The 25,257-nt window shown below is 36.8% G+C and overlaps 1 protein-coding gene across 4 annotated transcripts in view; it reads left to right on the top strand.

Annotated features, from left to right (window-relative positions):
- CERT1 (ceramide transporter 1) overlaps nt 1-25,257 on the top strand; it is a 76,236-nt gene that overhangs the window by 24,711 nt on the left and 26,268 nt on the right. For 2 of the 4 annotated variants that reach the window (XM_058043825.1, XM_058043823.1), the window contains exons 4-6: nt 20,581-20,688; nt 21,456-21,594; nt 22,570-22,653. In XM_058043825.1, coding sequence (XP_057899808.1) covers nt 20,581-20,688; nt 21,456-21,594; nt 22,570-22,653 — 331 coding nt within the window. Of the gene's footprint in view, nt 1-17,688; nt 17,886-18,177; nt 18,262-20,580; nt 20,689-21,455; nt 21,595-22,569; nt 22,654-25,257 lie in introns of those variants that run through there. The other 2 variants (XM_058043827.1, XM_058043826.1) reach the window with 2 other exon arrangements.

The raw sequence follows: 25,257 nt of genomic DNA, 5'->3' as shown, positions 1-25,257 counted from the left end.
GAAAGAAAGTATTTTCATGTAATCTGGAAGTCAATCCCATTTTTCATTCAAATTTGTATGAACAGCACTTAAGTGAAGTTCACTTGGAACCCCCTCATTCGTCCTTTAATTCATTTCCGCTCATGGAAGTTTTATATCCAAAAACTTGACTGAGTGAAGGGGGGAAGATGGGCAAAATATCTCATTGCACTGAAAAGTTCAAATCTGTCATCTTACTCTGACATTTTCTGGAGGAGCTTTCTGATCAGGTTACCAAACATTTGCAAAAGCTCCGTCTGGGTAAAAATGTTTTTGTTTGAGAAACATGTTCTTCAAATGGCACATAATAATTTGAATAAAATCAAGAGAGGAAATTATTTCCTGTACCAGTCGTTTTTCTTAACATTAGTCTACTGCTGTATAAAGTACTTTTTTGTTTGTTTTTAAAGTTCTTTGTTGCTTACTGAGTGGGTAGGTAGTTCTGGTAGGCTGCTTAAGCTATTTGCTAACAAAAGTGTGTTTGTGAGACTTGATGGAGCATGTCACAAGGTTGTTGATCTTCAGAGTGAGAAAAATAGACAGAAATTTTGACTGTGTTTCATTGTGCTCCAAACAAAGAGAACTCTGATTTAAAATTAATTTTATATTAAATATGAGTATAACCAGACATAGAAAAACTTAATGCTTAGCATTGGCTGAGAAATGTCAAACAGCTTATGTTCCGGCATAAAAACCATTAGAATTTTCAGAGGGGTTTATAATTGTACTTTTTTTCCTTGTATTGAGGTTCCTGAATCCTTACTACATGAAGTGTTTCAAGTATAGCTCAAAACAGTTAGCCCTGAACTGAAGGAAGGATACATCTAAAACTACTGTAAAGCTGTCAGTGAGGCAAATGAGGAAGTAGTTCATGTGTAACCAGGAGTCCATTCTTCTACTTAAATGTTTCATTAGATATAATGATCAGGCATTTCTCTGGTGTCAAAACATTGATGGTACTTAAGCGCCACAGTGCTGATCTGTTTGGGAAGTTGCTATCTTCTTAATAATAATTTGAAAGGCTGCCCTCCTCCAGGTCTCTCCCATGGTTTCAAAATGGAATTTGGAATTTCTAACCTAATATTAGATAAATTGGCTTAAATGTTGTTAGTTCAGGACTGTGAGAAAATGAGAGTGAATTGCTGTTGTGAGAAACATTTGTATAAGTAAACTTATTTTGAGTAAATGAACACCTGAGATCAAGATAATGATTTCTTGTGATGTTAATTCACCACCTGACTTGAGAACTAGATGAGAATTTATTTAGAAATGAGTACTTTTTGAAAAATTTTGTATCACTTTAGGTTTGTCCCATTTTGTTCCATCATAGTTTTTATTTTCTGCACCCAGACTCTTCATGTCTTCATTATTGACTTTGTGGCTCTTCAGCAATATAGATTGATGGGGTTTTTGGTCTTGTATTTGAAAAATCTTTTGTTTGTCAAATCAAAATAAGTCTTCCTGAGCTTCTTAAAATATGCTTTATTGTTTTTACTCTTGATTATAGACACTGTGGAAGGAGTTAGATTGTTAGAGTAGGCTTATACAGAAACATCAAGAAGAGTAAAACTTGTATCTCCTTTTTTTAGAATTTTCTCCCCAAAAGGGGGGAAGACATGGCAACCTGGGGGTAAGATAATTTAGATTTTAAGTAATTCAAATTTTGTGCAATTCCTTGTATACTACAACTTGTTTCTTAAAATACCAGTTGTCAAACCAGGTAAGATGCTTTAGATACTACTTTGCATTGTTTAAGTGCAGATCTAGTTTAAATGGTGGGAAAAGCCAAAAACACTGGATTTGACAGTCAGATACATTCAAATTTAAGAAGAAGTTAAGTAATTATTAAAGCAGTTGATTAATTTTGGTTTTTTAACACTGATACCTTTTCAAACAAGTAACCTAGAATTGAGATATTTAGTTGTGAGGTTGTTATTTTCTGACTTGATCTTAGTTCATAAGTCAGTTTAGAAAACTGCAGAGCAAACTTTAAACGACATAATTTTGATTGCAGCCAGTAAGGGCACTTCATGATTTTGTTGTGAGAAAAATCAAAATGCAAAAACATCATCAGCCTGAAATTTTCAGAAAATTGCTATTAACCACATGAAATGGAGTTCCTTTTTTGCAAGTAACCTAAAAAAAAAGCTAGTAATTACCTTATAAAGTGTTAAGAATCATTAATTTCACTCTTACAATAATCTGCCTGTTTGGTTTTCCCTTGTCAGTGTACTGTTCTAAAAGAATTAATGAATGTGCTAGTAACATTGAAAAATATTGCTAGTAACATTGAAAAATATTGCTAGTAACAGTAATGGTGATGTCGAAGCAGGAAGCCAGGTGGAGAGGACAAGGGCTGGGCTTTTGCTAGTCTAACCTGACTGCAAAACCATTCGAAAGCAGAAGTCCCAGTGGATGAAACCAGAGCACCACTAGATTTTGCGCTTGAGAAGCATCTTAATACAAAGTAACCCACAGAGTACCTGCCTGGAGCTAATAGATCCTCCCTCTACCTGCTGTAATTGTTCCTGTTCTGAATGGTTGAGCTAATTGCTTTAATCTGTTAGTTATATAAATCAGCTTCTGGACTGAGGTGAAATGTAAGAATATTGTACCTGGCGAGTTGTTTGAGTCCAATCTGGCTAGCTATGGACCCCAGCCCACACCATCTTACATGGACAAAAGGCAAAAGACAAGGAGCACTCTTCTCCACACAGGGACAAATGTCCTCAGTTTATTCCCAGGTGACCCCTTCAGATGGAAAAGTGTCTGTCACCTCATGGCAGGAGACTTTTAAACCGGGGGAATGGGGGGCTGAGGAAGAGGACCACAGCCAATGGGATACCAGTGAGGAGGGGAGGAGTAAACCTGGAACAAACAAGCACCACCAGGGGTTTTTAGGGGAGGGAAAGACCATGTGATATAAAAGGGGAATCCCATGAGGATACGAACATACTATTCTGTGCAATAATACAGAACCCAGTGCAAAACAGCTAAATATCTATTTAGTGCAATACAGCAATGAAGGACTTCAGGTAAAATATTGCAGTAAATATTGACGTATTTGCAAATTAAAATTGCTTTCTGTCCTTGTTTTATTTCTCTTGTAAACTTAAATATAAGAGGTTATGCATGAGTAACTTTTATTAAACTCAGAGGGAGCCTTAAATTTCACTTCAGACTTGATTATAAGCAGCCAGAGTTTCTCAGTTCCTAGTTTTTGTTCTGTAATTGGAATATGTCACCTTTAGACTGAGATCCAAGTGCATCTACCTGTTCTTTTAACCTACAATGGCTTAAGGAATTTGACATTAACCATACTTTAAGTCAAGCTTTTTTTTGAATACTGCATATAAATATTGATCTATGAGATTATTTTTATTTAGCTGTTATAAGAAAACATTGAAAAATGCAAATAGAGGTAACTTTCTCACAGTAATATTTTACTAGCAGTAGATGCCAGAGCGAAAAAATTTGACCCATTATTCAGGTCAGAAACCAGTATCAGAGTTTCAATTCATAAAATAATGAGCTCAGGTTATCAACAAGAAGGGGAGAGTACAGAAAGGTAGCATATGTTTAACTTGTCCACAGGCCTTCAGCAATTCTAAGCAGAGCTGTAACATTCTGTAAAGACAGGGTAGTTTTCTCCTTTTTTACACATCTCTAACCCTGCTGTTGAATGGATTTCATATACTGATAATGGCAATAAAGATGCCAATAAATTACTTCGAATCTATTGCCAGTCTCGGCTGAAATTAGTAAGATAATTTAAAATGAATAGTATATGCAGAGAAATTATACAGAAATATTTTGACTCAGCATACTAATGTAACAAACTTTTAAAATAGATACTAAGTGAGAAGTATAAATTACTGCCATCACTAACTAGTTTTGTACATTAAATTTAGTGTTCCCAGTTTCTGGCAGACCATTGAGGAGTTGCTGACCAAGTAGTTTAGATGTTTGTGTAGACTGCATTTAAGTGCATATTGAAGGGCTGCAAATAGTCTTCAGAAGTCCATTTTGATGTTGCAACCTTTATAAATATATTTCTTTTCTCAGCTTACTATATTATTGACAACTAGTCACTGTCAATTTCTAGCAATGGTAAATGGTCTAATATTGATGAGTGAATGTTAATTATAATTACAGTCTTGTTAATTATTTTAAAATAAAAACTTTACAGTAGTGTAACTTCAGGTAGCAGACCATATAGCAGGCAGCAACAGGAAGAGTGTTTGTTGCCATTTCTCCCTCTACTTCCTCTCCTGAAATTTGGCTGTTTCAATATTGTGGGGTGTTTAAAGTATTTGCTTCCTCAGCAGTTATTGCTGAGGTCTGAAAAGAGCTGTGGCTCCCTAATGTTTTAATTTTTTGGAGTTTCATTCACAAGTAAGACTGACATAAGTGGAAGAACAGTGCAGATGAAGGAAAGCATGGAATATATGGGAGTAGATATATATTGTTCAACTTCAGTTTTATTCATCAAGTTCATAAGGAGTATGGTAGGAGTGTGATGATGAGACCTCCTTTTGCCTATGTTGGTATCCATGTCCTGAGTGTTGGAACAAGTTTCTTAAGTAATCTTTATGTCAGCTATTATTTCCTATTAACTGGATTTGGATTTCCTTGTCTGGTGCTCTACAGCACACAACAAACTAAAAATATTTCTGTTTGATGCTGATACGGATCGTATAGCATACACTCTTGTTTTGTGGTAATGCATTTTGCTTCAGAGGCTAGGGACCCACTCTCCCTCTGTGGCCTTGTGAGGCTCTGACTTGAAGCTGTAGTGCAGCTTGCCTGAGGAGGCTGGAGGACAGCGTTCAGATACTTATATTAACCTGTAAAAAGCTGTTTTAAAAGCCTATTAACCTGTTTAAAAGACTGAAATGTATAGGCAAGACATTGATGAGTGGCAGAGACACTCTTTAAGGTGTTACAAAAATACCCTGTACTAGTTTGAAACTAAAATGTTATGAACTGTTGCTCAAGCTTAAACAGGAACAAAGATGAGGGGTTTTGCTGTTTCTGTCATTGTTGTGTGTTGATGTTACATATTTAACATAAGTTCTTGTGTATTCACTTTTGACATCTCCCAGGAAAGGTGAATTTGAAGTGTTTGCAAAACTGCTCCTTGGTAACTAAATAACAAAATATGTTCAAGCAGAGGCTTCTGAACTTGGCAGTAATAAGCTTACTTACTTTAGATTTTGACCAGAACCTTAGGTAGAGTGGGAAATACATAGGGGAAGAATGTAGCTGTCTCAAGTCTGAGCACCCTGTCTTAACTTTTAAAATTCATTCATCCTTCAGTTGGGAATACTATCTTTTTCTTTTTGGTCTTCACAGTGACATCTGAGTGGTATGAAGATGAGCAAAGAAATAAAGTGAAATACTGTCCTGAAGGAAGACTTACAAAGTTAATTGTAATTCTTCCCCTAATGTGAACTAAACTCATCCTTACTAGATGCTGTGTTTCACTGTAAGATAGATTGGGAAGTGGTGTAACAGCAAGGGCTTGTGGAATCATTTTTGGCTGTTTGTGCCCTCAAAGGGATTTCTTGCCATCCTCATAAAATGAGTTCTCCTTTATTAAGTAGTCTTACAGTAAATCTAGAGAGATTATTCCATTCATTTTTGAAACATTTAACAATTCTTGTCTTTTTCTATTAGAACAGTTCCCTATTCCTCAGTTGTTGTGCACGTGGATGTCTTTTACAGCTTTCTGATACCTAGCATGACTGTCTTACAAATTCAGTCTTCATCTTTCAGTGAAGTATAGCACCAAAATGCAACTCAGTATCCCCACTAGGATCCTATATGTGTTGTATAGAATGTAAGATTATTTTGTGGGTCTTGTATGCTACCATTTTACAACACCACAAGTTTTCTAACTTATTCAGCTTGCAAAACCCTAAATCTGATTCATCTCTAGAACTATCTGCAGATTGTTACTTATCCTGTACGTGTACAGTACAGTATTTCCTATAACCAAGTCAACTTTGAACTCCATTTTTCTCATGTGTGTATACAAGTGTTAAGTTTGTGTTGCTCTTCTGTCAACTTCAGTCTTTCCGGCTCAGCTGCTTTAGGTAATCATTATTGTGCTGTGTGGGTTTGGTTCCGTTCCTTAAGTGATTGTGCTTCTTCTAGTACTTTGTAAACTATGGGGACTGTCTACATGAAGAAATTGCTAAGTAATCTAACCTGTCTCAGTTCACAACTGAGCTTGCCTGTTACTCTGTTGGGAGCTGCCTATCTAAATCTGAAGCTGTACATATAATGCACTTAAGATAATTTTAAATATTTGTATCCATGAAAGCTGTGATATGTTCCTAATTAAAAAACGTTCACTCCCATCTAGTTAGAACATTGACAGAAGTCTTCACAGTCTTAGTAGAGGTCTGGAGCTCTTCTCTCAAGCCCCTCCCCCCAAAAGATAGTGAACTTACTTGAAATGGCTTACTCTTACTTATGTCTTTCCCATAAATTAGCTAAATATACTAATTGATTCAAGATTCAAATGCACAGAAAGGTTAAAGTAAGTTTTTGATCACTGCATAGCCAGGCTGGTGAACCAGGGTGTTTTGAAATAGCTAATGAATGCCTGAAATTTACAGTTCAAATTGCAAATTAGCAGAGCGTTGCCTTTTAGGCGCAATACTGTGTGAAGGAAAACACTTGAAAAAGTGCTAACTCAGTATCAAATAATGTGAAAGGCTTTTGACACTACTGCTCTACTAAGCTGTTGAGTATGTCAGTCAACATTTTTGCAGTGCTGTTTAATGAACAACGATGTACCTGTCTAAAGTAAACTTGGTCTCAAGACTAATGCTCAGTCTTGAGGTGACGAGAGCTCTAGAAGAGTCAACTTGCAGCTGGCTGTGGAGTAAATAACTGGTCTCATTGCTATAAACAAGTGGGATTCCAGTATTAAACTCAGAAGTGTTATTAATTCACTTTGTAAATTGTTTGGATACTTTGTAAATTGTTTGGATAGTGTATGCTTTCATTTAATAGAGTTAAGAGGAATGTCAAGGTTTGTCACCAGCAGAATGACATGCAGTTGTATCTAAGAGTCTGAGTTCTCCATGGCAGAGTGGTAGCGTGTTTTACAAGGTCTCCCTGGAAACAGTATTGTTCATTGAGGGAGACCTGTGTCAAGCTTGACTTTGGTGATAAATGCCCTTTCAGATTAGGATAAGCTCTTGATATCAAGAACTGAAAGTAGAAAGCTGCAATGTAAAAGTAGTGAGTGGTTAAACAGTTGAAAGTTGTCACTTGCCAATACTGTATGCGAGTTACTCAGAATTATTAGTGATCACCTCAAATAATACTGTGCATCAACAGCTTAATAGAATAGTCTTGGGTACTCTGTATGTCTCAGCCTACCAAAGGTGGTCTTTTTTAGCTTTCTCAAAGACCTTTTTAGGAGGTGGCTTTTCTTCAGTGAGCTTTCATTACAGTGAAACTTAATGAGGTGATATTAATAGATGTCAGTTGATCCCCCTGCTGTAGGGAGGAGCGCTCAACCGCATGGGTGGGGTGCACAAGTACCAATAAGACATAGTAACATTGAAGAGAGGTAACTTTCTGGCTCTTTTGTGAGACACACACACCACCACTATCCAGGGAAACTCCTGAAAAAGAGAGTAACTCCAGAACCTTATGTCAACTCAAAAGAGTTGAAGGAATTCTTTTGGAAAGACATCATGGCTTGGGGCATCTGCTCTTTTAATTTAATGTCCTTGCCATTTATCAGAACTTCTTAAGGTAATTCTTCTTGTATAATTTTCAGTGTAGGTCAGCAAAAAGATCCTTTTTTTTTTCTCTGAAAACAGATCAAGCATGAAAATATGCATTTTCTGTTATTTTAATGTTGTCTGTGTATTGACTGACTGCAGAGGAAAAGAAATTCATGCTCTTGAGCATACCTATTTTAAGTAGTAGGTGAGAAAGAAAGGGTTTAATATTTTACTGCTACTATTTAAATATCCCATATTGCTTGGTATGAACATAGGCATCAGAAAACTGGGGGAATGGAGGGTTAAATAGAGAAAGGTGTCCATCTTTCTATAGGATTTGTGTATTACTGTAAAATTGCTTGTTTAAGCAAACAGATACACTTGAGCATGCTCGGCTGATAAGAGTTACTTGCCCTGATATATGGTATGGTGGGGGTACTGAAATTTTGTAAGAAGCTATGCTTTCAGGGAAATATTAGATCGATTATTCAAGTTATTGTTCCTTTGCTGTCAATAACAGAGTTCTGTCTTTAAAATTTAATTAAACACTAATTAAATTTCAGTGAGGGAAACTGAGCTTGGGTATGTCTTGTACATTCCATTATTTTAGCACTGGTATCAGCAGTAACTCTGATACATATGATAATGCATGTCATTTGATGTTGCTAAATTTGCCAAGTGCACTCATTGCTGAAAACTGTATTTCCTGAAAGAAGACTAGGGGAATGCCAGTGAATCAGCAGTTTCAGTTGACTATACAAGCGTGTTTGCTGCAGCAAACCTAAATGTTTTCACTTCCAAATTGTTGAAACTTCCCTTTCAGGACTGAAAACAATAGTCCTTTGTCTGTCTTGGCACCCTTTTGCCATTCTTGGGCCCATGATGGAACAGCAGCTGTTAAATTGCAGCTTTATTAACAAGTGGTTACAGTTAGTACTGTCTAAAGCTGGACTAAAGCTTTGTCCATTCCAGCCCAACACACTTGATTAATTATAAACAAAGCAGATTGTTTCAGTTTGACCAACTCAGTCTTTCTTTGCATGTGTGTTCTAGTTAATGTTTCATAACAATTGTTTTGGCTTTGAAAATAGATACTATAATTCCCTAAAGAATGCATCCTTGTGGGATGTAGGCCTGAGAATGTAATTGGACATGCTCTGGTCAGGAGGTGGTACTAGAGATCTTGCATCCTAGTTGTTTTATGGTAAAAAGGTTAACTGCTTCTTACATGACAGTTAACTATTCCTTGCTTGTGTTATAGTATTGTCTGTTTCCAGCAAAATAATTTCTCTGTCTTGAAACAGTTCTTTTTTAACAAGGTAAAGGTTTTTTTGCCTCAATTTGCTGGTTCTCAGACTTTCAGATGTAAATAAAAGGTTTGGTTAAATTCTGCCTCCAAGTTTTGCTTTATTCTTGTGCCTTTCAAAAAGTGCATCATCTACTTATTTCCATTCTTGTTTCTACCTGTCTCCAAATATGCTCAGCAAGGTTAAGCAGAAAATATATAATTCATGTGCTTAGTGCTGTTTAGTGGATTTGCGGCTCTCTGTTAGGTAAACCTGCCAATTTTGTAAAGTGCAAAGAGAGGGCAAAGATAACAGCTACTTAGACTATAGCTCCCATAATCTAATCAAACATTACACACAGAATTAGACACAGAATCACTTGGTTGGAAGAGACTTCAAGGTCATTGAGTCTAACCCATGCCCTAACATCTCAACTAGACCATGGCACCAGGTGCCCCATCCAATCATTTTTTAACACATCCAGGGACGGTGACTCCACCACCTCCCTGGGCAGGCCATTCCAGTACTTGATCACTCTTTCTGTAAAGAATATTCAACCTGTATTTCCCTTGACACAGCTTGAGACTGTGACCTCTGGTTCTGTCAGTTGCTGCCCAACAACCCCACCTGACTGCAGCCACCTTTCAGGGGGTTGTAGAGAGTGGTGAGGTCACCCTCATTGTGTAGGTATATCTAATTGATCCTCAGAGGGTGACTGGAATGGTTTGTGTTTTAATTCTTGGAAAGAGGCCATCGTGCTGGCTAGACAGGTCTTCAACAGATGGAGAGTGTTCAGCTGATAGTACTAGTCATATGTAGTCTCTCTCAGATATCTACCTGAATAGACAGAACCTGGAGTAAAAAACATGCTCCATTTGGGTTTGAACTTGGTCATAGGGGAAGAAAGTCTGAAATATGTGGATCTGGGGCTTCATTTAGGAGAAAGACTTGTGTTACACTTGACCAGAAAGGTTCTCTGCCCTCTTTGTTGATTGATACTGCCTTCATATAAGAGCCCTGTGTTAGACAGCAAATCTGCTGTTTTTCTTAACTGTTCTCAAGTGTGAGGCAGATTTGAGTCTGGAGTGCTTTTGGATGCAGATACAATAGCTTCACTTTCATCATTTTTATTGCTGCTTCCTTTTCAATGCCTGGAGTATGAGATCTGTCAGAATTTGAAAATCTAGTAACAGAATTTGTATTTTGTCAATGCCATACAGAATGGTCAGGAAACATTATCTACCATCAAGTGGGAGTTTCCCTTCCCTCATTTCACAAAGGGATAAAGGCAACTTTTAATGTGTTGCAGTTCAAAGCAGTCAACAGCAAGAATATCACTACTCTCCTGAAGTCTTAATGTCACCCATATGCACACCGGAATCTCTGTAGGCAATAGCATCAGTTTCAGTTTGCCAGCTCTTAACACGTGCAGCTTTCTCAGGATGAATTATTTGGGGGTACACTTGTGTGAGAGAACCAACAATGGGGTTGGACTTCAGCAGTATGTAGAAAAGAATGAGTCTACAAATAATTGGTTAGGTAGATGCTGAATGTATTTATGCAGTTGCCTGGGTTTTTCATAGTAGAGTGGGCAATTAAGGCAGAAGTTCTTACAGAAAGGGCTCTACAGCTTGTACAAAACAGACGTGCTGTCATGAAATAAGATAAGTTACTTACTATAGAAGACTTAAGTTAAAATAGGCACCAAACTGCTTGTTTATTATACTATTCTCTAGCTAATGCTTATCACAGGGAGGTTTTTGTTTTGGTACCAGCTGTGTTCTGGCACCCTTTGTCTTGTTTATACTTTTTACGACTCTGGAAAGCAAAGAAAGACCAAAATGGTGCCCCAAAGCCTAGTGCATAGCCTATTAAGGATCAACAGTATTACAGTTCTGTGTAGAATTCATGATAGCATTTATCTTCAAAGTCCTGAACATTTTAGGGCCTAGATCCTTTGATTTGCTTTCCTTTCCTCTAATGTACTAGAAGCAGCCTTTTGTGAGGCATTTTCCAAACAGTTTCCAGATTTTTCCTTCAAGAGCAGGGTAGGTCAGCTTATTGTAGAGACCTGTGCTGTGCTTGAAGTTGGTTTTCCTATTACACAGAGGATGTTTGCTTTCAGCAAATAAGAGCAGTCTGTTTTTTTTTTTTTCATCACTAATAGTGTGGAGGTTGTTTTTGTATTGGCAAGTAAGTTTAATATCTTTACTGATATGTTTGTTAATATTGTAGGTAGTATCAGTTAATATTTTAGTTTTCAATGATGAGTTTTCTGAAAGTTGCTTTTCATAAAACAGTTTTACAAACTTCCAAATAAGCCTGTATAAACTTAAGTGTTATGAATACAGTAAATAACTTATTTCAGAGGAAATATGTCTGTATAATTACTTCATGACTTTAAATGGGTTTGGTAGGCTTTAACTAAAACTTTTTCTTCTAATGTTTCTCAAAGTAAGCATACATACAGAGAAAACTAGTTTGGTGATGGCCTACTTAATGTATAACCTGTATGTGAAGAAATCCTGTGCCTATTTACCTGCTTAGTATGTAAAAGTGATTTTTAATTAGTCTGTGTATTTGCAGACTAATGACAGCAGCTGAACGTAGAAAAAAATCTTCTACTTGAACATGGTGCTTGAGGCACATGTGCCCAGTTTTCCCTGAGACAAGTATTAAACTTTTTTAAAGCTAAATTATATTGAGCCTAACTACTTCTTGTCAGATGAAGTTCTAAAAATCTGAGCCAGAACGTTCATCAGAATGATTTGGTACTATGTCTTTGGACAGTCTTAAGTGAAAATGGGTGTGTTCTTAGTCGGTTCACTGTTTTGAACTGTCTGCGAAGTCTGACTTCAGAATAATTTCTTTAATCTCTGTTACAATTTCTAATTCACTGTCATCCGTTCAGCGCTAAATGTCATTGTTGCTACTTGCATGTTGTGTGGAAAACTTTATCCTCTCTAAGCAATGCGTCTCAAATGTAATTATAAAGGCTAAAGGTAAAACTCCTCTGGTTTTGTCTCCCAAGAAAAGAAGTTTCTATGCCCCGGGACTGGAGCAGAAACAGCGTAAGGGTTACTATTGGTCAAAGACCACTAGTAACCTCCAGCGGTGTCTGTTTCCTTTTCGCTATTTCCCTCTAGTGGCCACACACGATACTGACTTGGGGAGATTAAATAGATGAACTGCTCCTAACCCGAAAGTAATACGAGTCTATGACACCTTAATTTTCCTAGTCATGATCTGTTAGACCACAGAGTACTGTGAAACCTTATGACAGAATGACATACTCTTATGTTTTGAATTGGTGATTCAGCAAGGTTTTAGGAATTATTTGAACTTTTATCCTTTTAGATATCCAAATGTGTCTTTTACATGAAGTATACAAAGCTTTTACGTTAGATAAACTCATAACCTAAGTTTTCTTATAAAGATTTTTGATGTGACATCTGCTTTATATGCGTATCTTTGCCCTTCTCTGTCTGTGGCTAGGTCTTACGTCTAAACATTAGAAGTATTACAATAATTTGTCCCTTTGGACTTGTTCTTAACTCATAAACTAAAATGAGATTTATAGAATCATGTGGTTTTATTCTTTGAAACAATTAATCTTCTTTTATTCTTGGTAAAACAATGTTTTATGTAACTTTTTTAGATCTTGGTAAGCCATCAAGTGTATCATAGAATTGCTAAGACTGAAAAAGATCTTTAGTATTTCCACATTCAGTTGTCAACCCAGCAACCACCACCATGTTCACCACTAAACCATGTTATCAAATGTCATATCCACACATTTTTTTTACATTTTCAGGTATGATGACTCCACCACTTCCCTGAGCAGTATATTCCAGTGCTCCAACCCTTTCCATGAAAAATTTTCATAATGTCTAAACTAAACCTCCCTTGCTGCAACTTGAGGCCATTTCTGCTTGTCCTGACGCTTGCTACTGGGAACAAGAGACTGACACCCATCTCACTACAGCTTCCTTTCAGGGTACTGTAGAGAGTGATAAGGTCTTCTGTGAGCCTCCTTTATTCCAGGCTGAGCTACCCCAGCTCCCTCAGCCACTCCTCATCAGGCTTGTGTTCTAGACCCTCCACCAGCTTCATTTGACTTAAGATCTTGCAAATGTTTCTTCCTATGTAGGCTGGGGCAGGCACCTCAGGAAGAGTAAAAGGATGTTGGTAAGTCATGTAGAGAAAAAATCAGAAAGGGAAACCTTAGCTAAAACACAGTCTGGTCACTGCTGTATAAGATGAGATGTTTTTCCAAATGCATTAACAACAAAAGCAGGGCCAGGGAAAATCTCCATCCTTTAATGGGCATGTGGATGGGGAGCGCTGTCACCAAAGATGAGGAAAAGTCTGAGGTACTTAATACTTTCTTTGCTTCAGTCTTTACAGAGAGATCAAATATCCTCAGGGCAAGCAGCCCCCTGAGCTACTAAATAGGAATGAGGATCAGAATAGACTTCCTGTAACTCAGGAGAAAGTGACTTCCCATGACACTTAGCTACTCACAAGTCTATGGTGCCAAATGAGATTCACCCAAGAAGACTGAGGGAACTGATGAAATACCTTTCCAAGCCTCTCTGCATCACTTATGATCAATCTTAGTTTAACCAGGGACACCCCAGATAGCTGGAGATTTGCAAGTGTGGTGCCCACCTACAAGAAGGCTCAGAATCAGGATCTGGGGAACTACAGCCTGACCTTGGTGATCTCAGTGCTGGGGAAGGTTATGGAACAGAGTATCTAGAGTGTGGTGACTGGCAACATGACAACAAGGTCATCAGGCCCAGCCAACATGTATTTGTGGAAGGCAGGTCCTGCCTGACCAACCTGATCTCCTTTTATGACAGAGTGACCTGTTTAGTGGATGAGGGAAAGGCTGCAGATGTTTTCTATCTAGACTTCACTAAAGCCTTTGACACAATTTCTGATAGCATTATCCTGGAGAAACTGGCAGCCCGTGGCTTGTACAGGTGTACTGTTCACTGGGTAAAAAAAACAGCTGGATAGTCAAGACCAGAGAGTGGCCGTGGATGGAGTTACATCCAGCTGGTGGCCAGTCAGCAGTGCTGTTCCCCAGGGCTCAGCACTGGGTCCAGCTCTCTGTCGTGTCCTTAGAGACAATCTAAGACGGCATCAAGGGTATCCTCACTCAGTTTGCAGGCAACAAGTTGGGTAGGAGTGTTGATCTGCTGGAGGGTAGGAGGGCTCTGCAGGTTGGACATTGGGAAGAAGTTTTTCACTGAATGGGTGATCAGGTATTGGAATGGGCTGCCCAAGAAACTAATGGAGCCTCTGGAGACATGCAGCAGAAGTTGTGGCACTTAGTCTTGTGGTCTATCTGGCATGGTGGTGTTGGGTCAAAGGTCAGACTCCATGAGCTAGGAAGTCTTTTCCAGCCTTAATGATTCTGATTATTTTCTGCCTGTCTTGCAGAATGGTAGAGTTTGTCCTTTGATAATTATGCCTTCAGAACTGTGATACTTTATATCCAATATGTTCATCTGCTGTTTGACAGTAAAATTACCTTTGTACAGAATTATTGCCTAGGTAGTTTGAGCATAATATATGGAATCTGTATGTTGTCAAATAGATGTATGATTAGAAATGCATATAAAGCTTCTACAGATGGCAGAGTGCTGTTGCATTTTTTTAAACTAGACTGGGCTTTGTTTTTAAACAAAGATGGTTTTGACTCAGTAGTATACTAGTTTTTATCTTCAGCCCTGGACAACTTGAGCAATCTGAAGCTATATCAGGAACATGACAAAAAGTTGCCTGTCTTGGAGTCCCTTATTTAATATCTTTTTTTGTTTCAAATGTGTAATAACTTTTTTGGTTCAGATGTTTCAGTGAGCCTCCATTGTTTTTGAAGGAGGTAGGTGTTGAGAGCTAACAAGGGCTACAGCAAGAAGGAAATAAGAGAGTAGGTAATAGGTTTTGAAACTGAAGAAATTTGTGTTAGTTTTAATAAGATGTGAGATACAAAACAAGAAATACAAAAAGTAAAAGTAAACTCTTCCCCCCCCCCACTTTTCCCCAAATTACTGTTAGGACATGGCAATTTAAACTGTGTGTGTTTGCATGTATGCCCTTAGGGTGTAAGATAGTTTTCCTTAAATTCTTTGTCAAATATATTACAGAATTCAACAATTCCAACTTTTTTACCTCCTGTTCTTTCTATATATTACATTACACCAGCAATTTGATAGAGATCATTTGATAGCCATCTATTCTGATGACTAAATGTTCAAAGATCAGAGGAGAAAAAAACAATCAGTTTCTGAATTTAGCAGTGCCAAGGTAACTGCTAATTGCACTAGATGAACAAGGGACTCTTCATGGGTTTTGCAGGAACATTTGCTTTGGCAGTTTTTCTTCTTATTGATAAGAAGCATTGATAGCTAATACTATTTATCTGCTGATAGATATATTCGGTGTGGCTGTAAAGTTTTTTGTAGTCCATTTCTTTTAGTGCAAGTAACTACCTGTACTTTGAATCCTAGTGTTTCGTGTTAGGAAAATGTTTATTCTGATTAAGCAAAGTGTAGGCCTCTCAAGTCCATATCCAAAACAGGCTCAGACTTTCAACAAGTACCTTTTCACAAAGGTGAATAAACCCCCACTGCTGTTTAACTATGCTCTTTGGAAATATCATTGTGGTCTTTAGCCCAAGATTCTTCACCATAGTGCTGGTGGTAAATATGTTTTTCTGGTTCTACAGAGGTGATATTAGTGTAAAGATACTTAACTATTTTTCGTTAAAAAATAAAACTAAGCCAGTGATTGGAGTAAGAGGCAGTCACTCCTTCCCTGCCATTTTGAAGGATAAATAAGATTGCTTAAATGCCTGTTAACTGTATGTGGCTTAGTCTCCTTGCTCTGTCCCCCTGTTGAGACAGGCTGGGATTTCCCCACATGCTCAATCCCTCCCTAGGTGGCAGGGTGGGCTTTCCCTCCCACCTAGTGGATGCTCCATGGGAGAGCCAGTTGTCGGACCCCTGCAGCAGTTTTTCCAACTGCTCGTCTACCTGGCTCATCTGCCTTAGTTAGCACTTAACCCTGGCAACACTCCCTTTTGAATTTTATACATTGTGATGATGTAATAATATTTGATAGTAATATTTTATATAATATTAACTATTATGCAATTGTGTATAACTGCTGAAAATACCAGTGTGACTATTGCTTTCACTTGGGATCATAACTGTTCTTTTTTTGAAAGGCAGAGTTGCATAAGTGCTGGTGAGACAATATTTAATGGAATTAATTCATTCTTTAAAATCCACTAACTTTCAGAGCATGGAAACAAGTAACAACACTTCCTTTAGTGCATTGGGAACTGATGTCAAAACATGAGTGCTTTTTCTGCTGATGTCTAATAGAATGGAATTTATTAATTCTTGTACTACAGTACAGACCTTACTTGCCCCTTTCCTGACAGCCCAGATTCACGGAAGGGATAAATGTATCCTCTTCCAGACTTGCTCATAGTCCCATGACCCAGGAGTACAAGCTGTTTTAGTTTTATTACTAAGACTAAATGTCGCAGTTATTGTCAGCTTGGATTTTGGTCGTTTTGCTCAGTGAAGAGTTTTATCTTTATATGTGTTTTTGAATTTGGAATTCCTGGGGATTCCTCCTGTGCACATAATCTGAGTGTTTACTATGGAATTGCAACATATGTCACTGCTGGTGGAAAGTTAGGTCTACATGTCTTTCCTTCTTTTTGCAGTTGCAAAAAAAGGTCAGATTAGAAGCTTTTTCCTTTTAAATAGTCATCTGCACTCTGCTTGGGAGGGCTGTGGGTAGGGAATGACTATCCAGCTGCCCTGACCTGGATTCTGGAATTTTCATTTCTGCCTTCCTGCTAACTACCACCTTAGTTTTGCAACCTTAAATTTCCAGCAGCTTCAGAACAATTGAAAAATCAGACCTGTAGACCCATGATAATTTTATCTTTAATTTCAGTCTTCAGAAACGCATCCTGTACTGCCCAAAGTGAGGTGTCTGTTGTGTTCTTATTGTCTGCAGTAATTTCCTAGCCCTGCCTTGGCTCATCCATGCACTAACCTATCTTTCTGAAGCATTTGCAGTAAATCTAAAAATTGCCTTTGGAACACAGTTGTTTTACGGAGCTTATCTGCTTATTTTCCACCAAGCTTTTCATAGTACCTTCCAGCTCTTTTATGTTACTACCTTTTCTGTCTTCTGGGTTTTTTCATTAGATATTGTGGCTTGATCTCTTGGATGTTTGAGTGCAATTGAGTGTATTCTCACAAATATGAAGAGAATGAGATTAGAGTCACTGTGTCCTAGTATGTGTTCCATCACCTTCTGAGTGAGCTGTATGCCTTAGAGGGAGGAGCTGCCTGCTGGTTGTGTTATGTAAAATAATAAATAATTTATAATGCTAACTGAATATATCTGCCTTGGTGAACAGACGTACATTGAAGTGCTTCACAGGTGCATATTGAGACAAAATCAAAACAATTCCCTGAAGACATGTGAGAATAATTTGCTTTATTTGATTTTTTTTAAGTGGGACAACTTTGCTGTGAGTCTGTGCTTTATTCAAGAGTATTATTTTCTACTTAAGGATCCATGCAAGCAGTTACAGAGATCTGCAATATGATTCTGCAAATACTTAGCTTTTTTATTGAAAGCAGCTTTTCTGATGTACTGCCTTGTTGCTGATACTAGCATCTGCTCCAGTTAAAGGATTGCATGAAGCTTTGGATCATGTGGCTCTTTCCTCTTGTCTGTTGTAACAAAAGGATTAATGGATTTCGTGCATTGCCTTGGAAAGCTGAAGGTGTTGCAATTACTATCAAATGCCATTTTTAATGTAGCTTTGAAGCTGTGATGTATGCATGGAATTTCAAAGAACTGCATCTTTTTACTGAGCATGGTGATTTGGCATTAGTGCTTGATGGTATGAATTGATACGACTTCTACAAGTAATTTGGTTTTCAAGCAGAGACTATTGATTTCTATCATATGAACTCTAACAGCTTTTCCAGTTTTTATCTTGGGAAATTAAGATTTGTATAAACAGAAGAAACTTTGTTTACATTCCTCTTCTCAGTGTAAATGATTATTTCTGCAGTGATTAGTTAACGATGATCTGCTTTGCAAGACATAAATGCGGCAGTGACCTGCTCTCGTTTAGATGTTGCGGTAGTAGAATGGTGGGGCTTTGCATGATTCATGCTTTCTTTGTTTGTGTTCATCTGCCTGCATGTGTCTGCTGTGAGCAGGATGGCTTGTCTGTGTAGAAGTTAGAAATGAGTACTTATTTTCTGGTTCTTGTGAAAAATAAGTATTCTCAATGTAATTTTATCTTTTTTCTTTTTGACTGTTCAAATATAATTGTCTGACACAATTTTGTGAATGTGATCTGTATATATGCATGCTTTTGATTTTACAAACTCACAATGTGTGCTGTTCAGTCTGCTTTTAATGCCTGCTGAATTTGCTTCTTGATAACAAATAGTTAATAATGTTGCACCTTTATATTGGTAGATTTTGCAAGCTGATAGCTGTATCCATATAATCGTGTATGCTGTTACATGTACAATTCTGTAGCATGGATAAATTATTTAGTGGAAAAAATAATCACAAGCATAAATGAGAAAAAAAATACTCTGCTGAAGAGCTACCTTTAAAAAAATCAAGCTTATCTATTGAAAGAAGGGTTGGGTTTTTTTCTTTCACCCTCAGTTTTTATTATGTGAACTAAATTAGCTGAGCATTGACTATATGCATAATATAAGAAGAAAAGGATTTAATTGATATAGAATATAAGGCATCAGATTTTCTACTTAAAAGTTTACAATATTCTTGAAAGTTCTGAAGTAGGACTATATAGGTGTGGCTTTGACTAAATCTCAAGTAAAGAAATCCAGAAATTTTGCTTCTTAAGCTTAAAGCAAGGTCTTGCATAGGTGTGTTTTTCTCACTTCAAGAACAAAATAAGAAAGCACTTCGTATCTTTAGTTGAAATACTCTAACCTCAGTGAAGTGGGTATTTTGGCTACATTTAAAAATTTATCTGTTTTTAAGCTATATCCTATTAAAATGAAGTTTTGTCATCTTTCCTAGTGTGTACAAGTTACAGAGAAAATTAAATGAATTTGCGCTGTCAAACTGACTATAATAAAAACATATTGGATCATCTTAAGATTTGTGGCATATGCTTAAATAAGTATTGAAAATACTGATTAAACAGTGAAGTCTTTTTATATTTGTGTTTAAAAGAAATTTTAAATGTTTCAAAGTGTTGGGTGACTCTTCTTTTCAGGTTTATGCTTATTAAATGCTTTTGAAACAAAGCAGTTGTATGCCCAAACTCTTACTTGTAACTCATACATACATACTTTGTCCCTCTTTGCCGAAATTCTTAATTCACACTTCAAAGAATTCTTTACTTTTCTCTGCCTTTTAACTTATCCACACTCTCCCACCTTCTCAGCTATACAGCTCCCAATTTTTCCATAAAATGTGCAATAACTGGAATTTCATAATTGCTTCTTCTTTGTTCTATACCATTTGTTTTGTCTCCTATCTCCCTGCCCCATTGGAGTTTTGGTGCTACTGCAGAATTTATTTCTGCCAAAAGTCCTTCACTGTTGTCTGTCTACTTGATCAAACTCATCTGCTTACAGTATTTCATGTATTATTTTGAACCATCTGTTTATTGCTTACATCTCCTTTGCCATGCACATCATTTAGATTAACATTTAGAGGAGTTTATTTTCCTTCAGTTCCTCAGTATCTGCTTCTGTTTGACTTGTGAGGAAATTTGTCAAACTCTATTTTTGATCTTCTAAATGTTATTCTAATAAACAGATTTTTTTTCATTGTTTAGTTCGTTACTTTTATTGTATCCTCTCTCTTACTTCTAGTTGTACCTTGTTTTATGTAGACTTCTGTTCTCATGAAATATTAATTTCAGTCTAGTATAAATAATTTTGCCAAAGAGGCCTGAAACAGGAAAAAAACTTGATAGAAAGTTTTCTTTGGTATCTATTTTGTTGCTTTTAAAAAGCAAATGGCACTATTTGTATTATTGGATGGAGTGACTGAAGTTGATTGTCTTGAGACTGAACCATGTTTAATCCCCCAATTAATTATAGAGTAATCTATATTTTTTTATTAGGCTCTGTGAAAGTTACTTCTTAGGAATTACATAAACCAAATTAATGAAACACTGTTCCTTTTTCATACCATTAAATATATATTGCTGTGTCCTTTTGGGGACACATAATTCATGGTAGGTAACAAATTATTTTACAAATTGATTAATCGATAATAAAAAATAAGTTTATAATAACTTCACAGATACTACAATCAACATCTTAGATGCAGGCACAGTTTGAGTTGTTTAAACCTATACTGCAAAAAACAAGTGGGTGGGTTCCAGAGAAAATTGCATTAATCTTGGTTTCAATATTTCTGTTTTATCAAAAGCCTCAGCACTCTACTTTTTTGTGTGGTTTGATTTTTAGACTGAATCTGGATATGGATCAGAGTCAAGTTTGCGACGTCATGGGTCCATGGTGTCTCTTGTGTCTGGAGCAAGTGGATACTCTGCAACCTCCACCTCTTCATTCAAGGTTGGTGCAAAAAGTTTTCCTAATATTCATACATAAATAACATGCAACTGGAAAAGAAGTTAGGTATGAAGACTTAATCACATAATTGTATAAAAAACACTAAATGTCAGTAGTCCATCATACAGATGATATGGGAAGCTCTCTTGTGCCTCTCATGCAATCGTCCTTTTTAAACTGAGGCGTCATCTTATGTGGCAAGAAAATCAAACTTGTGAGTGTATTCATTAACTTTTTCTCGTTTACTCACCAAATATCCTGGGCTCCAAATAAAAGCAAACACTAATTCTGTAGTTTAATGAGTGTGAAATAGCCCTGCCTGACAAATTATGGCTTTCCTTGTGTCATGCATATGAATATCTAATATATGAATTGAGTGTGCTGTACTTCTGGGAGAGCAGAAAAGGGAATAAAGATTGGAGCAAAGATCTTAAACCAGAGCTGACTGCTTTCAGGCAAATATGTATAAAGCTGGTAGCATGTAAGTTCACCTTTTAATAAGGTTTTGTGGAATGCTCTGAAGTAGCAGGTGCAGTCAACAGAAAACCTTGAGACCAGTGACAAAATGAGTAAGGAATACTCAGATACTGTTTCTTCTGACATTAACAGTATTTCTTAATTGCTGATATCTAAAATGTCCTTAGTGTGCTTCAGTTTCTTCTTCATAGCTGCAGACATATCTTGTTTAAAATTAAATTGTAGCTATACTGCATCAAGCTATTGTTGAGTATGTAGAAATATTTCATGCCTTTTTTTGTTTTTGTTTTCAGAAGGGCCATAGCTTACGTGAGAAGCTTGCAGAAATGGAAACCTTTAGAGACATCTTGTGTAGACAAGTTGATACTTTACAGAAATACTTCGATGCTTGTGCGGATGCAGTTTCCAAAGACGAACTCCAGAGGGATAAAGGTAACACTGTAGCTGAAAACTCTTCCCTCCACAGACTGCAGCTTTTTACCGAGGAAACCTCTTGATACTGTTCCAATACAATTTCATGTCTTATAAATAAAATAATGTATCATAAATTAAGGATAATAAGGTAATGTATCCTAATAGTAAAGGATCAATCAGTTGCATAAATGCATATGCACGTTAATTATTTTTACTTTGGAATTCAGATTTAAAATTTGCTTGATGTTAACCTGTAGCTGTCAACTGTACAAAAGCAATGCTCCTTTTAAGTGTTCTGTTATAGAACACCAATTGCTAACTCTCACGAATTAAATTTATTCCTGTCTCTTACCTGTTATTTTGAAAAATAAATGGGATATCAGTTTTGATAAAAACAATACACTTTAAAAAGTCAAAAGTGCTGCCTTAAGTAATGCTTCTGAGGTGTATTGGTTGGAAATAAAGCACTGAATGCACACTTGAGACCATACTAGACTACAATGTGGATGCCTACATATCTCTGAATTGCTTCTACCAGAGCACAACTCGTCACTGTATTTGTGCACTCTACTGAGGCATTTATATTCATCCCTGTTTGTTCTGGCGGTGTGAAACTTTCTGTAGCAATAAAACACCAGAGAAGTGCAATTCCACTTTTTTTTTTTTTAATTTTCCAGTGTAGAAGATTAGATAGGTACTGAATCATGACCCCTGCTTATCCACTTGTAACACCTAAGTATGTTGCTCTCACCAGATTTTGAGTGCTAAATGTCAATGCTGAGCAATGTTAGATTCTGCTGTTAACTGACATTTACACTGCTCATGGTCTTGGGTCAAAAAAAATAAACCAAACCCAAAAGGGAGGGAGGGGTCATGACTGTTGTTACAGGAAGAAGTGTTGGCTAAGCATGAAAACGGTCTTAATTCTTTCTTGCACTGCAAAGAACTAGAAAAGCTTTCTCACTCCCATAATACACTCTCTCTCAAATCTAGTGGTAGAAGACGATGAAGATGATTTCCCTACAGTACGTCCTGATGGAGATTTTGTACATAACAGTAACAGCAGTAAGGAAAAACGTAAGTGTCTCCCAATTTTTTCAGTGATGAAAATTAGAATGACTGGTATGGTGATACGTCTGGTACAAGACAGGTGTATTATGCTTTTTTCTAAGCAGAAAAGGGCGAGAATAGCTATTTAAGTGTATGTGAATGGAAGTTCTTAGTCACGTTATAATTCTTTAGCAATTTCTAGTGATTCTCTGAGTTATTCTTAATTCACACAAATACTAATGCAAGTTTGTCAAGGTGTAATTCCCTGTTCTGTGTCTAAAGTCCTTGTTGCTACAAAATTCTGTTGAAACAGCTGCATTATTCAGATATTGGGAACTGAGATTTTGTAACAGGTTGTTGCAAGTGTTACCTGCTTTAGGAGTTTGGTGGAGTTCCGTGCTTTTCCACTTAGCGATGTCCTCCTATGGTTTTCACAAGTACTGTGGCTGTGGAATGGTTAAGACATCACTGTTAGTGATTCTTATTTATCATAATTTTAGAGCTTTTTTGTCTTTTCATTGTTATAATGAGCAGAATTCTGATATTTATTTTTATCATAAATGAACTAGTTATTTTACTCACTGTACCCATACAGCCAATGTGAAGAACTCATGCAAGTCTTGCTGTTCGAGAAATTTGATAGTTCTGGAGGAAGTTGTGTATGCATTTAAACTGTATTTGCATTCTTCTTAGACCTTCTCATGTTTTCTGACTTAAATATTCTAGTGTTTACGCTCTCTACTTGTTGGCAATTCAGTTAGTCCTAAGGTATTTCTTAGACTTGATTCACAAAGCTTAGAAGTTGCACCTTCAGTTTCAAGTGTGATGGAATCTCCCAAACTGCTCACTAGAAATGTTTTTTAAAATGTAAATACTTTCATGAAGAACCTAGAAAATATAGGGCAAAATAAGCCTTTTCTATGTCTTCTGTTTTCTTTTTAATTGGTTTTTGTTCCCTTGTATTACATATTTCCTTCTTGTATTTAAGTGCTTTTTCTAAAGCATATCCTAAAGTGTTGTGATAGAAGAGGAAAGGAAATTGAATGGAAGGAACTTTTCAGGTTACTTCCAGAATTCATCACATAAGTAGATTTTTCTACTGAGTTCTAATTGTAATGCTGATTTTAGAGACTAAGTAGCATAACACGGAAGTTTTGAAGCAAGTGTAAGCAGGTGTATGGTTCCATTAACCCTGTTGTCTGTATGAAACTGTACTCTTTTTTTTTTTTTTTTAAGAACTGTTAAGTTAGATTTCAGAAAACTGAAAAAGACAAATGTTAAGTAAGAGTTTAATTTTACTGCGTGATTCATTTTGGAAGAGATGTCTTTGTCAAACTCAATTTCTGTACAATCATGTAGGAGTTTCAGCTTAATTTACTGGTAGAAAATCTTTTTGTATCTACGTTTGTTCTGGTGCATCTATAATATATATGCATATACTATGGGGAATGTCATTAGGAAAGTCTGTATTTTTAATGGAGCTGGTCATTAAGCTTTTGGGAACTTACATGCCAGGAAATTGATACTTGGTGTTATGGATCCCTGTATAAACTCACTCACTGTAGCTCCCTACAGGAAATAATTGTGCAACCCCTTGCATTTTGCAGAACTTCTAATTCCAAATGAGTCCTGTATTCCATTGAATTTACTTTCCATCAATTATTTCTATGAAAATATTTGTCCCCATTTCGGTTTTTCTGTGTCTCAGTCTGATTTCTAATAGATAAATTAATTCAATATTTAGTAGCTGAGTGCTGCAAAGCTTGATTAGAAATGAATAATTAGACTCTGTCTTAGAGTGGAATTAAAAGTGATACAATGGGGGAAGTAGGTGTCTCAGGTTGAGACAGTGATGCTCATGTATTGGGCAGAAAAAAAAGGTCAAACTGAACTGGCAATGAAAGACTTATCTTGAACTGCACCCTTTTTAAAGCTTAGCCTCAGAGCAACTGTTAAAATTTGGTTTCTCAATTTTCTGGTTCTCTTGTTGAAATTTCTATCTCATCCTGGAAGGACTCCAACAATCTTCTTAACCATAGCTTACAAGTGGTTGCCTGTTTATTCTGAGATGGTTCTCCTCTCAGTGGTTCAGGAAGTGAGGCATTGGTTCAACCTCTTAATTTAGCTTACTATGATATGATGAAAAGTTTAAGCCTACTGTTCAAACTACTAGTGCACCAGTCTAAAGCTCAAATTATTAGATTTAAGACCAATTTAAGGGGCCATATTCAAATTGACTTTTGCAATTTGTTCTCTGTGTGGGAGGAGAAAGTTAATGTAAGTATGGACATTTGTGTACTGCTCTGAAGGTGATTTGGATAGGGAGGCTTTCTCTTTTCTGTGTTCTGCATGATCTTTTGGTGAACAGGTAGGTAGAGTACTATGAAGTTGTTTAAATATATTGGCCACCTTCCAGTTGGCCAATATATTTATTGGCCAATATTATTTATTCCAGTCTGGTAATTGGAACTGTAAAAGACCAAGGTATGGTTTCTGGCTGATGCCTATTTGCCCATTGGGATCTTATATTCAGGAATGTAGAGTCTTGATCTCTAAGTGTTCCCATTCATCCCCCCAGGAAAGAGAACATATTTAGAATTAAATTTCCTAAGAGTAGGAAGAGGAGGAGTA

The sequence above is a fragment of the Melospiza georgiana genome, chromosome Z, assembly GCF_028018845.1.
Source record: "Melospiza georgiana isolate bMelGeo1 chromosome Z, bMelGeo1.pri, whole genome shotgun sequence".
Taxonomy (NCBI): Eukaryota; Metazoa; Chordata; class Aves; order Passeriformes; family Passerellidae; genus Melospiza; species Melospiza georgiana.
The sequence above is the reverse complement of the archived record's forward strand: the minus strand, read 5'-3'. Positions and strand labels throughout refer to the sequence as shown.